The 14,392-nt window shown below is 47.5% G+C and overlaps 1 protein-coding gene across 1 annotated transcript; it reads right to left on the minus strand.

Moving 5' to 3' along the window:
- Nucleotides 1–5,398: 5,398 nt before the first annotated feature.
- LOC103633779 (uncharacterized) lies at nucleotides 5,399–6,364 on the minus strand. Its single transcript, XM_008655462.2, has one exon. It carries the CDS (start codon nucleotides 6,297–6,299, stop codon nucleotides 5,685–5,687), a length of 615 nt encoding a protein of 204 aa, XP_008653684.1. The 5' UTR covers nucleotides 6,300–6,364; the 3' UTR covers nucleotides 5,399–5,684.
- Nucleotides 6,365–14,392: the final 8,028 nt, after the last annotated feature.

Genomic DNA, 14,392 nt, shown 5'->3' on the forward strand with positions numbered 1-14,392 from the left:
CTGAGTATGGAATTACTCAGCAAGTCTTACCCGACTAAGGAAAAGACTCTCAAAGGTATGCTGGAGTTGGGAATCAAGGAGAGGCTTTAAAAATTCAACTTAGATACTTTTTGCAGAAATAGCTTACTAAAGTGAGTCCTTACTTTCAATATTTTAATGCCAGGTTAAATATTAATAGACCATGTTTGCATATGGTCTACTTTTATCATTACATCAATACATCCTTTTTATTTATGAGATTCACATCTTGACTTAGGTTGCAGGTCAGTGATCAAGTCTCCACTCTCCGGGGATATAACGACGATCCGAATCAATTTACTCAGCTGAGGATCTCTAACCACACGACATATGTAGCACTTAATCCTTGCATATGTCAACTCGCCACCGGGGTTCTTAAGACCAGATCAGGTTCACGCCAACCGAGAGCACAGATACACCACTGTCCAGCCTCTTGCCACGGAGGGTACACGCTACTCTCGCCATCGCTCCACGCCCATTGCGTGTTATCTTATTCTGGTATTAGTCTGCCCGAGGCAAAGCTTACCCTGTCCCATTCTAGGGCATGTGGCCAGTTAAGATAGTCCTTGATCTAGCAGGCCTACATACACATCCAATCCTTAATCGACCCGGGCGGAGCATCACCTGTTCCTAGCCCAAGTCGCGAGTTAAATACTTTCATCCTTAGGACTGTTCTGTGTTCCTTAGGATGAAGAGAGCATCACAGGGAACTTTGCAGTAAGATCCCATCATTGCTCCTAATGAAAATATTCTTGCAGGTAGAAGCCATCGTTTCTCGAGCTAGGCTAAGGACAACCTCTATCCACAAGATCTAAGCAGGGCTAAGCATTTTTTTGTAAATCGTGTTTTGATACTTCAATCGAAGTATCTATAAAGGTGTGGATATCAAGGAAAAGCAATTCATCGAAAAAGGTTTCAAGCAACTCCTATAAACCTCATGCACATTTTACTAGACTTAAAGTGTGCATAAATTATTTTAAAACACAAGGAAAGGGTTGCATGCACCGGGGCTTGCCTTTGTTTACAGGTGAGTCAGGCTCGGATCCGCAGATGTCAAAGTAAAAACAATTCCCTGCCTGATGTTCTGTAGGTGGTGGTGGTGAAGTCTTCTCTTCTTCTACCTCAACCTCTTCTTCGTTTTCTAGATATAACCATATATATATAAGAATGAATGCCATGTAATGCCCATGAGAGTGCAAAGATAATAAGAATTTATTATATAAAGTCTTGAATACAATTTTTCTTCACGGAACTCCGAGAACTTAGGGTTTCCGGAGTCAACAGTGAGGTTCAAAAAGCAGGGGGTGGGGGTTTTATGTTCTAATTATCAAACAAGGTCCAAATCAAACCAAATTCTACCCAAAGCTTCTAAATAATGTTTAGAGTTCAAATAAAAAGTTTGGGCAATTTTGGAACTATTATCTATTTTCTAAAAATCTAGAACCAATGACTTAAGCTATTTTAACTGCTCCAAAATTTCCTATTTGTCCTAAAAATCATAAAACTATTTTTATTAAATACTATGGAAAATAAGGAATCTAGGAAAATTGGTTGGACATTTTTAGGATTTTTCTACAATTTTCTACAGATTTCCAAAGCTTGACAGAAAAAGAAAAGGAAAAAGATTTGAACAGTACTGGGCCAAAAGCAGCCCGAGCGGCCCAACTGCACAGGAAAGCACGTGCGCCCGCGCCCGCGCTGGATACTTTGCAGAAAGGCCCTCAGTGTTCTGGCCAACTCAAGGTGGGTTCAGTTACTGTTTTCTTGAGTCACTGACGGTTTACACAGGGGTCCCCCGAGTTCTATTCCTTTACCGCCTGAGGTCCCCGACGGTGAGCGGCGCGGCAGAGCTCCGACGAGCACCTAGACCGGCCAAACGGAGCAAGGACTGGTTCCAAACTTCGGTCGAAACCAAATCCGAGTCCGTATGAATGTTTCCCCCAATTAAATTTCAAGAATGGTCAACTGGTTAGCTCTGGCCACGGCGATAGTGCAGCTGACCAAAAGAATAGCACGATCCCGATGATCCATGGCGGTCTAGTTCAATTAAAGGGGTCGAGGAGCTTGAGGAGGACCTAAGGATGCTAGAACAAGCAACAGAGGGACTTGGACTGACCTGAGTTGAGCTGGCCGCGGCGAGGTCTCTCCTACGGTGTTCTTGCGCGGATTTGGGGGCAGTTCAAAATTCACACACCCTGGTGAACGATCGAGGCTAATTCTTGGTGGCTGGATGCTTAACTACCTTACGGAGCTCGCGGCGGGGTCAATTTATACTACGGGAAGGCAGTGGCCGGGAATTTGAGCGGTGACGCGCGGCGGTCGGAGGAGGGGGAAGTTACTGGCACGTGTGAATTCGTGTTCAATGCTGTGGCAGTTACTTCAGCGATGGACAGAGGACTACAGCGGTTCACGGTGATCCGGTGAAGGTGCCAGGGTACATGGCGCTAAGCCATGCGACGGCTGTCGCCGGCAAGCTTATCTGCCCAAGCCGCAAAGCACGGGGGTACGGCGGTGAGTCACCAGAGTTATCTCCAGGCGAATAGCTATTACCTGGCAGACTTATCGGGTCACCGGTGGCGTAAATCGCAACGGCAGCGGCACGAATCGCGGCGAAGATCGGTCATCGGCGGCGAGCACTCTGCGCTGGCGTTCTGATCCTTATCAGGTCGCTGTACCATGGCCAAACTGATTCAGGGTGCCTGACAGCTTAAGTTTAGGGCCAATTTTCTCTCAGATTTCTATAGCAACTTGCCCAAATCTCTGCAGCAAAATTGTAGCCCTACAAACCATCTTCATCTTTGTTATAGCATCCCTAGATAGATTCTCATTGGATCATGGTCGAAATGGCTCTCAAACTTGGGTCTAGGCCACTGTTAGTCTGAAATTCAGGCTTCAAATGACCTGACAGCACGACTTTGGGTCTGATTATCTCCAATTTCTTCATATCAACCTTGCTTACACTCTTAAGCAAAAATTTTCTCCTTTGTTAGGTCTATAAGTTTGATGTGGTGACCTAGGGTAAATTCTCACTAATTTGAAAGATACAAGGGCTCAAAGTTGAATCAATCACACTGAAATTCAGACTTCATCAAAAGGGTCAAGTGTGGCTCTTTTGCACTTAAATCCAAATCTCAAGTTTTGGATTGCAAACCCTCATGATTGGGAACCATATGACTTAAGATACTTATTTAACATGGTTTTTACACTTTAGTCCACAAGTGCACTATTTTTGCACATAGGCCCCTAGGGTTTGGATTTAGGGTTTTCCAGGGTTTCAATTAGGGTTTCTGGTATCTCAGGGGTGTAAATGTAATGTAGGTCCATCTTTGATAACATTTTATGATTATTTTACTTAATATTAAGGATTTTCTCTATTTGGGTCCTGTTTTACCCCTCAGATCCTTATTGAAGGTTAAGTACCCTACACTAGGGTCTTATTTGCATAATGCCATAACAATACAACTTGCTTGAAATTTTTGCCTAGTGAATGCACTCTAGGTGTGTCAAACATATGCAATGCTGATGCTTATGATGTTATGCTCAGGTTTTAGTAATAGTAACACCAGGGGTGTTACATTACATATACTAAAAACTACCTCACATGTTCCAATATGGGCTATAATAAAGCAAAAGTAGATCCAATTTAATAGGCATATCGTCTATATGCAAACCATTTATATCAGAAGTCATGCATGGACAGTTTTGACACCACTGTAGGGACACGTGTATACTATGCACTACCATATCTACCATGTTCAATCTTGATAGCATGCGAGTAGATGATTATGGATCACTACCACTAGATGCGTAGCATAGTAAAAGAAGAGCATGACAATGTAGTGGAAGTGATCGTATGTCCTCGCGTACCATCAGCAGGAAGTGAGAAACATGTTCGCCTATGTTTCTCATGTTCGTTTTTGATGAGCACCGCATCATCAACAACATCTCTATAATATCCACATGTGCGTGAATGAAATCCCGCGACGCTAGTGTTCTAGCACCACGCGTGCAACGAAAGAAAAGGTGGCGACGTCTTGGGTGCTTATAGCCCTAGGGAGAGAGATTGTAAGGACGACTAGGTTAAGTCTCTCTTTTATATGTCATTCCCTTCATATATATATATATGGTGTGGCTATTGGGAGCCCTAGGCTTCCATAGTATACAGGAAGCCCTAGCTAGCCATGCACTACCGCAGCCTGGTTGCCAGCCCACCTCCCCGTATGCGTCTATTCCTTGCATGCGTGCAATTTATTTCCATTTACATGCACGAGAAATTAGGAAGTGTATCCGTTAATTACTGCATGTATGGAAACAAAAAAAATCTGATTTGAATGTTTTATTCCTTCCATAAATATAGGATCTCTATAACGGTCATGCAGCTAGACTCGTTAGAAACATTTTATGAAATATACTACTACCAACTATGCTACATAATGTAGATATTTATACATACAGTATGTTGCGTAAAAATCAGTTTTCTGCTGCATGTGCATAAATTTAGGATGACAATAATGTGCATTGAGAGAAAAATTGATTGACATGCACAGAAACAAAAAAATATGAGTTTAATGCTTTATTTTGTCCATAAAAATAGGATCTCTAAAACAGCAATGCAGTGAGGCTCGCTGTGTAGATATTTATGCAGTGTGGTACACCGCGTAAAAATCTGTTTCCTGCTACATGCGCACAAATTTAGTATGATAAGAATGTGGGTTGAAAGGAAATATATTGACATGCATGGAAACAAAAAACTGATTTAAATGCTTTATTTTGTCCATAAAAGTAGGATCTTAACAATAGATACGCGGGTAGGATCGCGTTGGAACCGCTTTATGACATATACTAACACTAATTATGCTACACGGTATATATTTTATGTGCTGCGGTACAACGCGAAAAAATCTGTTTCCTGCTGCATGCGCATAAATTTAGGATGACAAGAATATACGTTGAAAGGAAATGGATTGGCTGCGGTGCATGCAACGAATGGACACATGCGGAAGGTGAGCTGGCGGTCTGGAAGCCCATAGCTCCTAATATCCTTACTCTCTCTCTCTCTCTCTCTCTCTATATATATATATATATATATATATATATATATATATATATATATATATATATATATATATATATATATATATATATATATATATATATATATATATATATATATATATATATATATATATATATATACCAATGCGAATAGCCTTTTAATCTAAAGATCTATTAGTATTCTCGTAAATTATAATTGTCTCTTAAACATATAATTAGTACCCAGGTGTCAACCACCAGTGTTAGTCTTTCGATCGACTTCTCTAGACCCTCAGTCTATGGCTAGGCATCAGTGCTTCACCGCTCATAGTACATTGGTACAAACTTATTTGACTTTCACATTTGTTATCGACTATCGTCTATATACTCTACATCTCACACCATAAAATAAGAGATATGTTGTACCATACACTCACACAATGGTAGGTCCAGAAACTGGACCAAAATTAATCCTTTTATGAATAATCACTCATCACACCTGGAACGGCGTAGATATTTATCAACCATATGTTCACGTTAATACTAAGTAGCACTTTCAATCCACTCTGCTAACTCCAAAGGGGATAGGAAATACTAATAAGCAGGCAAAGAGCAGCTTTATTTGTTTAATTTCAGTTGTCGCGGTTGAAGCAGAAGAGCACCCGGACGACGCGCGCCCGGTGGTCCGGGTGGAGGCTGATGACGAGCCAGATGAAGGCGAGGAGGGCCAGCCAGATGATGATGTCCAGCGACAGGTGCGTCCTGGACTGCGACACGATGAAGGTGAGGATGAGGCTGGAGTAGGCCACCGAGAAGGACCACAGCACGTGGCGCGAGTCCACGGCCATCCGCACGAGCAGGCTGAGCGTCATCACCATCGAGCTCGTCACCCCGACCCAGCTGGCCCCCCTGAACACCCAGTACCTCGGCCGGTGCAGGTCGCGCATGATGGGGTCTCCGGCGGCGCGGTGGTACACCACCCCGCCGTTGCTCACGAACGTCTGGTCGTTCTGCCAGTAGCCGCCGGGCATGCTGAGGCCGAGCAGGAAGCTGAGCGCCGTGATCAGCGTGGCCACCACGATCAGCGTGCTGTGGTCGTTGCCCGCCCAGCCGCCGTCCCTGTCCGGCGCGGCCCCGCCGAGCTGCTGCCGCCGCACAGGCAGGCCCGTGGCGACGAGGCCCGCCTCCATGTTGCCCGGGGTCGGCGGTGCGCTTGGGTACATGGTCGGGTACTGTTGCTGGTCCATGGGCGCTATCGATCGAGCGAGGAGCTAACGGCAAATTTGTTGGATGAGCTGGTTTTCCTTGCTGCAGGGATGAAGAAAGCAAATGATCCATGGCACGTATATATATACACACACGGGCCCCTCTACTCCCAGGCCAGCTCCAGGTCAAGTTGTCCAAGTCAATATTTTTTGTCGCCTATCTCCTAGCCGCTTTTGCCACTTGCATATCATAAAATACATCTGCACTCAATTGCATTTGCAGAGTAGCACTGGAACACGGCGTCTCGAAATGTTAAACTACCACGCGACTCAAAGCAATGCCCATGACAACATTACCCACAATTTCCCTTTTTTTTCTTAAGTACCCACGATTGTTGGCGAATATCTGGTGAAAATGTAGTAATACTAGTAAATGTTATAGTTACATCGAAGCAAAATTATCTAAGCAAGATTAATAATATTGTTCTTTTAAATGCAAGCAAGTCTACATCGAAACGAGGCACACTGACAGCTTACAGATTAGATGATGACCGCTGCTGAGCTAGCGTTGAGGAATTGAGATTATTTTTTCCCCCTTTCTGGGAGGGAGGAATTGAGATTGTTTGTGTCGCCTTAGCAATGCGACAAAAATAATCTTGATTAGCTCTAAAGGAACGACGCGTAGCCAACGTAGTCATGGAGTGTTTGGTGTGATGGACCAAAGGGTGGACTCGGGCTGTCCCACTCTGTGCAGTTTACTATGACTTACAGCTAGGTCTTCAATGGCTTCATCACCATGGAATTATATATGCACCCATAAAGTTTACTAATTACTATGATGTACCCAAGTATAAATTAGACATATCTGATCAGCATGTTGACCTCTTGACCCCAGTCCTAGCTAACATAATAACCAGAAAATAACAAACTGGATTGGACATGAGGCTTTATTTTGCTATTTGTTTCCAAGAAATTGGATTTCTCAAATATGCTGGATTATTAGCTTCTTAAATAACTATGTTTTTTATTTATAAATTGCATGTGTTTGTGTAAAGGGACTGTTACGCGAGCTAAGTGGTCGGAGCTTATTGAGTTGAGTGAAACCAATGGTAGCTTGTTTCATTATAAAAAAGTAGCTTGGTTGATTTAACTCACGGATCGTACCATAAATCCCACCTTAAACCCTGATTTCTAGATATAGAGGGTCCTTGGATTGGACATATATGATAATTAGAATCTTTGATTAAATTAAATTTTAGAATTAAATTCGGATTTGAGCCGCGTTAAACAACCAAAATTAGCATGAAAGAATTGAAAGTAACGAATGTTAAATATTCAACTTATCTAAAATAATAACATTATTCACAACTGTCGGGTACCGTAATTAGGGGTACCCCCAACACTCCTAAATATGGCTGGTAACCACCATCAGCACAAGCTGCAGAGACTGATGGGCGCAATTCAGGTCAAGGTTTCGTCTACTCAAGGGACGCGATCTCGCCTCGCCCGAGCCCAGCCTCGGGCGGGAACAGTAGTCCCAGGCGAATTCACGCCTCGCCCGAGGGCCTCCTCAAGCAACGGGCGCACCCTCGACTCGCCCGAAGCCCAGCTCGGGCAGGCTTCGTTGTGAAGCAACCTTGGCCATATCGCCTCACCAACCGACCGTATCTCAGGCGCATCCAATGCGAGGATCGCCTGACACCTTATCCTGACACACGTGCCTCAGTCGGCAAGGTCGAAGTGACCGCAGTCACTTCGCCCTTCCACTGACCGACCTGACAGGAAAACAACGCCACTCGCCCCTCTCCGACTGTTGTGCCACCCGCCAGAGTGAGGCTGACAACAGCTAAGTCCAGCCTCAGGCGCAACAGGAAACTCCGTCTTGCCCGACCTTGGGCCTCGACCTCAGGAGGAGGTCTCCGCCTCGCCCGACCCCAGGGCTCGGCCTCGGAAGGTGGTCTCTGCCTCGCCCGACCCCAAGGCTCGGCCTCAACCTCGACCTCGGAAGGTGGTCTCCGCCTCGCCCGACCCCAGGGCTCGGCCTCAACCTCGACCTCGGGAGGAATCGCGTCCTCGCTCGACCCCGGCCTCGGCCTCAGGAGGAGTCTCCGCCTCGCCCGACCTTGGGCTCGGACCGACCGCGCCACGGGGGATACATCATTACCCTACCTCTAGCTAGCTCAGGCTACAGGGAACAAGACCGGCGTCCCATCCAGGCTCGCCCTGGTAACAAGTAATGATGGCTCCCCGCGTGCGTCCATGACGACGGTGGTTCTCAGCCCCCTACGGAAGCAAGGAGACGTCAGCAAGATCCCAGCAGCCCCAACAGCTATGCTTCTACAGGGCTCAAGCGCTCCTCCGACGGCCACGATACCGCGTACACAGGGCTCTAGCACCTCTTCGACAACCACGTTGGCATGTACACAGGGCTCATGCACCTCTCTGCCGGACATGTTAGCGCATAGCTACACCCCCATTGTACACCTGGACCCTCTCCTTGCATCTATAAAAGGAAGGTACAGGGCCCTCATGTGGGAGGGTCGCGCGGGAGGACGGGCTGACGAACAGGCTCACTCTCTCTCCCTCGCGAACGCTTGTAACCCCTACTACGAGCGCATCCCCCTGGCGCAGGATAACACGAGCCGCGTTTTCCCCCCTTGTGTTCCATCTCGCGCCAACCCATCTGGGCAGGGACACGCAGCGACAATTTTACTCGTTGGTCCAGGGACCCCTCGGGGTCGAAACGCCGACACTTGGCGCGCCAGGTAGGGGCCTGTTGCGTGTTGACGAACAGCTTCCCGTTGAGTTCCAGATGGATAGCCTCCAGCAACCTCTTCAGCCCGGGACGCTGCTCCGCTTCGGGAGCCTCGAGTTCATGTCCCTCGACGGCAGCTACGACATGGTACTCCTCCCTCCACAGCGCGACAGCGACAACGACGGCCGTCAGCTCGCCCGGCGGCGGTGGACTCGACGACGTCTTCCCCCCGTGGCGGAAGAGCAGCATCCAGGTCTGTCCCGCCACCCTCCTCGCCGCAGGAGGAGGAGGCGGGGCAACCGTGGCCAGGCAGGAGGCGGCACCTCGTCGACTGTCGAGCGAGTCGACGACACCGGCACCCCAGCGGGGGACATGTCGGGCGTTGTCCTCGCGCCTGAGACAACGACAGATGTCGTTTCCCCGCAACGTGCCAACCCCAAGCGAACAGATGACGCCAACACTCTCGCGAAGGGCTTGCTAGGCGTTAGCCTCGTACCTGAGATAACGGTGCAGTCCGTCCCCGACGCGACTTCACCACCGTCCATCGATCGAGAGGTACCGTCCGTTTTCCACCCTGTGCCTTTTAGATTCAGCTTCGATCCACCAAGCGACCCTGCTTCGGTGAGCGCTTTCGTAAAGGCATATCCTAACCTTCTAGGGTACCATATGTGGTCAACCTAGGACCGACTGACAACCGTCTCGACCTACGGGCCCCCGGGTTCCGAGGAAGAAGACGAGCCCGACTCTGGTTGGGATTTCTCCAGGCTCCACGCTGATAGTCGCCTAGAGGGGGGTGAATAGGGCGAAACTGAAATTTACAAATATAAACACAACTACAAGCCGGGTTAGCGTTAGAAATAAAAACGAGTCCGCGAGAGAGGGTGCAAAACAAATCTCAAGCAAATAAGGAGTGTGACACGAGGATTTGTTTTACCGAGGTTCGGTTCTCGCAAACCTACTCCCCGTTGAGGTGGTCACAAAGACCGGGTCTCTTTCAACCCTTTCCCTCTCTCAAACGGTCCTTCCGACCGAGTGAGCTTCTCTTCTCAAATCAAAACCGGGAACAAAACTTCCCCAAAAGGGCCACCACACAATTGGTGCCTCTTGCCTTGACTACAATGCAGTTTTGATCACAAGAACAAGTGAGAAAGAAAAGAAGCAATCTAAGCGCAAGAGCTCAAAGGAACACGACAAATCTCTCTCTCTAATCACTAAAGCCTTGTGTGGAATTGGAGAGGATTTGATCTCTTTGGTGTGTCTAGAATTGAATGCCTAGCTCTTGTAAGTGGTTGAGAAGTGGAAAACTTGGATGCCATGAATGGTGGGTGGTTGGGGGTATTTATAGCCTCAACCACCAAACTAGCCGTTTGGTGGGGCTGACTGCCGTATGGTGCACCGGACAGTCCAGTGTACACCGGACATGTCCGGTGCGCCAGCCACGTCACCAAAGCCGTTGGGATTCGACCGTTGGAGCTCTATCTTCTAGGCCCGCCTCGATGTCCGGTGGCGCACCGGACATGTACTGTAGAGTGTCCGGTGCGCCACTACGCGCGAGCCTGACTTCTGCGCGCTCTGGCGCGCATTAAATGCCGTTGCAGGTGACCGTTGGCGCGAAGTAGCCGTTGCCCCGCAGTTACACCGGATAGTCCGGTGTACACCGGACATGTCCGGTGAATTATAGCGGAGCAGCCGTTGCAGTTTCCCGAAGCTGGCGAGTTCCTGAGGCCGCTCTTCCTTGGAGCACCGGACACTGTCCGGTGTACACCGGACAGTCCGGTGAATTATAGTGGAGTTGCCTCTAGATTTTCCCGAAGGCGACGAGTTTGCGCTGGAGTCCTCTGGTGCACCGGACATGTCCGGTGGCACACCGGACAGTCCGGTGCGCCAGACCAGAGGTGCCTTCGGTTGACCTATTGCTCCAATACTTGGTCTTTTTAATTGGCTTGTTGTGAACCTTTGGCACCTGTATAACTTATATACTAGAGCAAACTAGTTAGTCCATTAATTTGTGTTGGGCAATTCAACCACAAAAATTATTTAGGAACTAGGTGTAAGCCTAATTCCCTTTCACACGCTCCTAGTGCCATGCGAGACTTCATGACCGCATGTGACTACTGCCTCTCCGATTGCTCCGATGATGGCCACAGCCTTGACGACGAGGGTTGTGGCCCAAGTCGCGAATGTTTCCACGTCGATCTAGGGGGTCACGATGAATGCAACCACCTCGGTATGCCGGAGGATGATGATCCCCCTGGGCCTGCACCTCGCGTTGACATCCTGCGGGAGCTAGCTGTGGTCCCAATCCCTGCGGGGGGTCAGGACACACAGCTCGAGTAAATCCGCGAGATGCAGGCCAAGCTCGACAAGGAAGCAGGACAACTCGTGCAGCTCCGGCAAAACATCGAAAAGGAGTGAGCAGGCCGAGCACTCGCCGGAAGCGCGTCATCAGGCCCGGGACGACCAGAGTCGTATCGTTGACGATGCCAGGGCAAGGCTGCCCCTGGCCTCCAGTGGGGTCGGCCAGAATCTGGCTGCAGCGGCAATACTGCTTCGAGCGATGCCGGAGTGTCACGCCCGGTTTTGGAAGGTAAACCGAATGCGAACCATGTACGTGCCAGGATCAGAAATTCACGTACACGGCGATTGCATAAATGACTCATCATAGCACAATGCTTCGAATAACAATAAAGAGTAAGTAATAATATAAAGACTAGAGTCATTTACATAATATAATCAAAGTACACAGAATAGAAACGTAGCCAACGTAAATAAACCCACCACAGGCAGCTGACTGGGGGTGGTCGCTAGCCTAATCCTCGAACTCGTCGAAGTCCTGGAACTCCTGGAGATCCGCCTTAACGCTTTCTTGTTTACTTGAGCATAGATTGCACCAAAGGCAACCTGGTGTTTTGTGAAAGCAAGGGTGAGTACACATCAACGTACTCAGCAAATGTCATGTTTGGCTGAAGTGGACTAGCTTTATGTGGGGTTAAGGTCAAAGCAGATTGCTTTTAGTTGGTCAGGTATTTATTATTAGTGGAAGCCAAGTTTTATCATATAACCAACCCGTGAACCATTTCCTCATCGAGGAAACCTCATTATCATCATCGAACCAAAATAATAAAAAGAATCATTGTATCTCGAACCATCTGTATCTCTAATCAAAGAGGATCCCAAGGCCGCTCATAACCGTGAGCACGGCTGATATATCAGTTTCACTACCCTCTGCAGAGGTCGCACACTTTACCCATGAGTCATGATTCCCTTTCTGCCCGGGGAGAGCTAATCCCCATTGACCACTACCTAGGTGGTCCGACAGGGTATCACTATGTAGCTTTTACAAAGATTCCCTAGAGGTCATAGCCGCCCGTTAGGTTTCTCCAGTTTGATAAACACAGTACCTCTCCCCGCAGGAGGGTGACTAACAAAAGCAAAACGAAAGAACCTCGGCACTCAGCCTCGGCAGAGCAAACACTGTGCCTGGACCCCATTAACGACACGACGGCGAAGCAACTACACCTCTAGTTCCTCTAATTAATTAGCTAAGGGCATCCCATTTCATCCTCATGGTTGCACTGTTATCCCGGGTGATCTCTCAACGAACAGGTCCTTACGGAGAGGTACTCGGGAAACAGCCCGAGTCCCCTTATATGCCACAAGTATATCATCATATCCAGAATAAAACCATAGTATCATCATTGTATCTCATCATGTTCATTGATTAAAGTAAAGCGCTAGCATGAAGCTAACCATAGTAACCCGAAAGGTAAACAAGGATAAGGTAAATAGAAAGCTAGTAAATCCTTAGGTTGTTCATAGTATGCGGGACAGTGTATTATAAAGTAAATGGGACATAATGGGACAGAGGAAACTTGCCTTCACCAAACAGATGCTCAGGATCTTCAGCCTCATAGAACTTAGAGACTTGATCACATGGTCGCCAACGCTTGATCTTCGATCCCTCGAAACTTGGAGATGGATCGCATTCTAATCGCAACGCGGAGCGAAGACGAACAAACACAAGCAAGCAAACACATATATGCATAAGAACATTACACCATACAAGTACAAACATAATAAAACATGCAAAACGAAATAGAGCGCGTTACTACAGTCACGCGAGGAAAAAGAAGTGTCGAACTCGAAGCGTCGATCTGGAAGATATCGCGTTTACGCTAAATAAATATTAAGTAAAACATTTAATTCGATATTATCAAATATAAATTATAACTGCTATTTAGTTCTGATTAAATCTGTTATGCTAACAGCTACCAAATAAATAAGTAATTTAATTAACACAAGAGATTCTAAGCGATGCGAATTTACGACACACGAAATAGCACGACAGCGTGCAGAACGACGCGCGGACACGCACGACATGCGCGAACAACACGCGGCAATGCGCACTACACGCAAAAACGACGCGCGACAACGCGCGAATAACGCACGAACCAGACGCACGAACAACACGTCGACGACGAGCGTCACACGTGTGAACAACGTGCAGACAGCGCGACGACGCGCACGACTCATGTGAGTCGCTAACAGACATCGTGTTTATACTAAACACTTATTAATTAAAACAGTTGAATAGGCATTAATCACATTAACTTGTATTTATAAAAGCGTAAATAAAACTATAACTTAGTTTTTATTATATCTCCATTTTAATAATCGAAGATTAAACAAATAACTAATTAACTAAATGAAACATGTGTTACGATAAAGTAATATTTTAATGTGTACACAATATTATTGTGAAGGTAAAAACAATTAGAACAGAGTAAATCGGACTACTAACACAAAAATTAACGTGTCTTTAATGAACCGTTGATTTAATATGACGTGGCATGAATCTATTGACCAAAAACCAGGCCACACAGAGGATCACAAGATTGTGGCCACACAAGATCCCACAGACCAGAAAGGCTAATGGAAGGTTGACACATGGCCACGATTATGCATGGGGCTGGTTTTCCTCTCGCAGGGATTGCATGGCGTAGAAAAAAAATGACGGCATGCAGGTGGGAAGTTGTGAAGCCGTGATGCATGCAAGTGGGGGTCCATTGGATGGTTTTCTTCTTCTCTCATGCATGCACGGAACCAGAGCGGGAGTTTCTTTTATTCTGCTACGGTGCTACCTGCGAACCTCTTCTCCTTCAACAGGCCCACGACAACGGATGGAGGCATGGACCAGAGCGGCACCGGCTGGGCGGACTCACCGGTGGCCAAGGCTGGCGGTGGCGGTTCGCCGGGATTGGGGCACGCGGCAAGCGCTCTGGGGCTGGGCAGGGAGCGAGGGGCGCTCGGCCACCATGCTAGCTTGTCGGGGACTTAGGGGCTGGGGCTCTGCACGGGGTGGCCGGCCGGGCTGGTGCCA

This window comes from Zea mays, chromosome 1 (genome assembly GCF_902167145.1).
Source record: "Zea mays cultivar B73 chromosome 1, Zm-B73-REFERENCE-NAM-5.0, whole genome shotgun sequence".
Lineage (NCBI taxonomy): Eukaryota > Viridiplantae > Streptophyta > Magnoliopsida > Poales > Poaceae > Zea > Zea mays.

Coding starts and splice junctions, on each gene's coding strand:
- LOC103633779 (XM_008655462.2), bottom strand. CDS start 6,299: ATGGACCAGCAACAGTACCCGACCATGTACCCAAGCGCACCGCCGACC.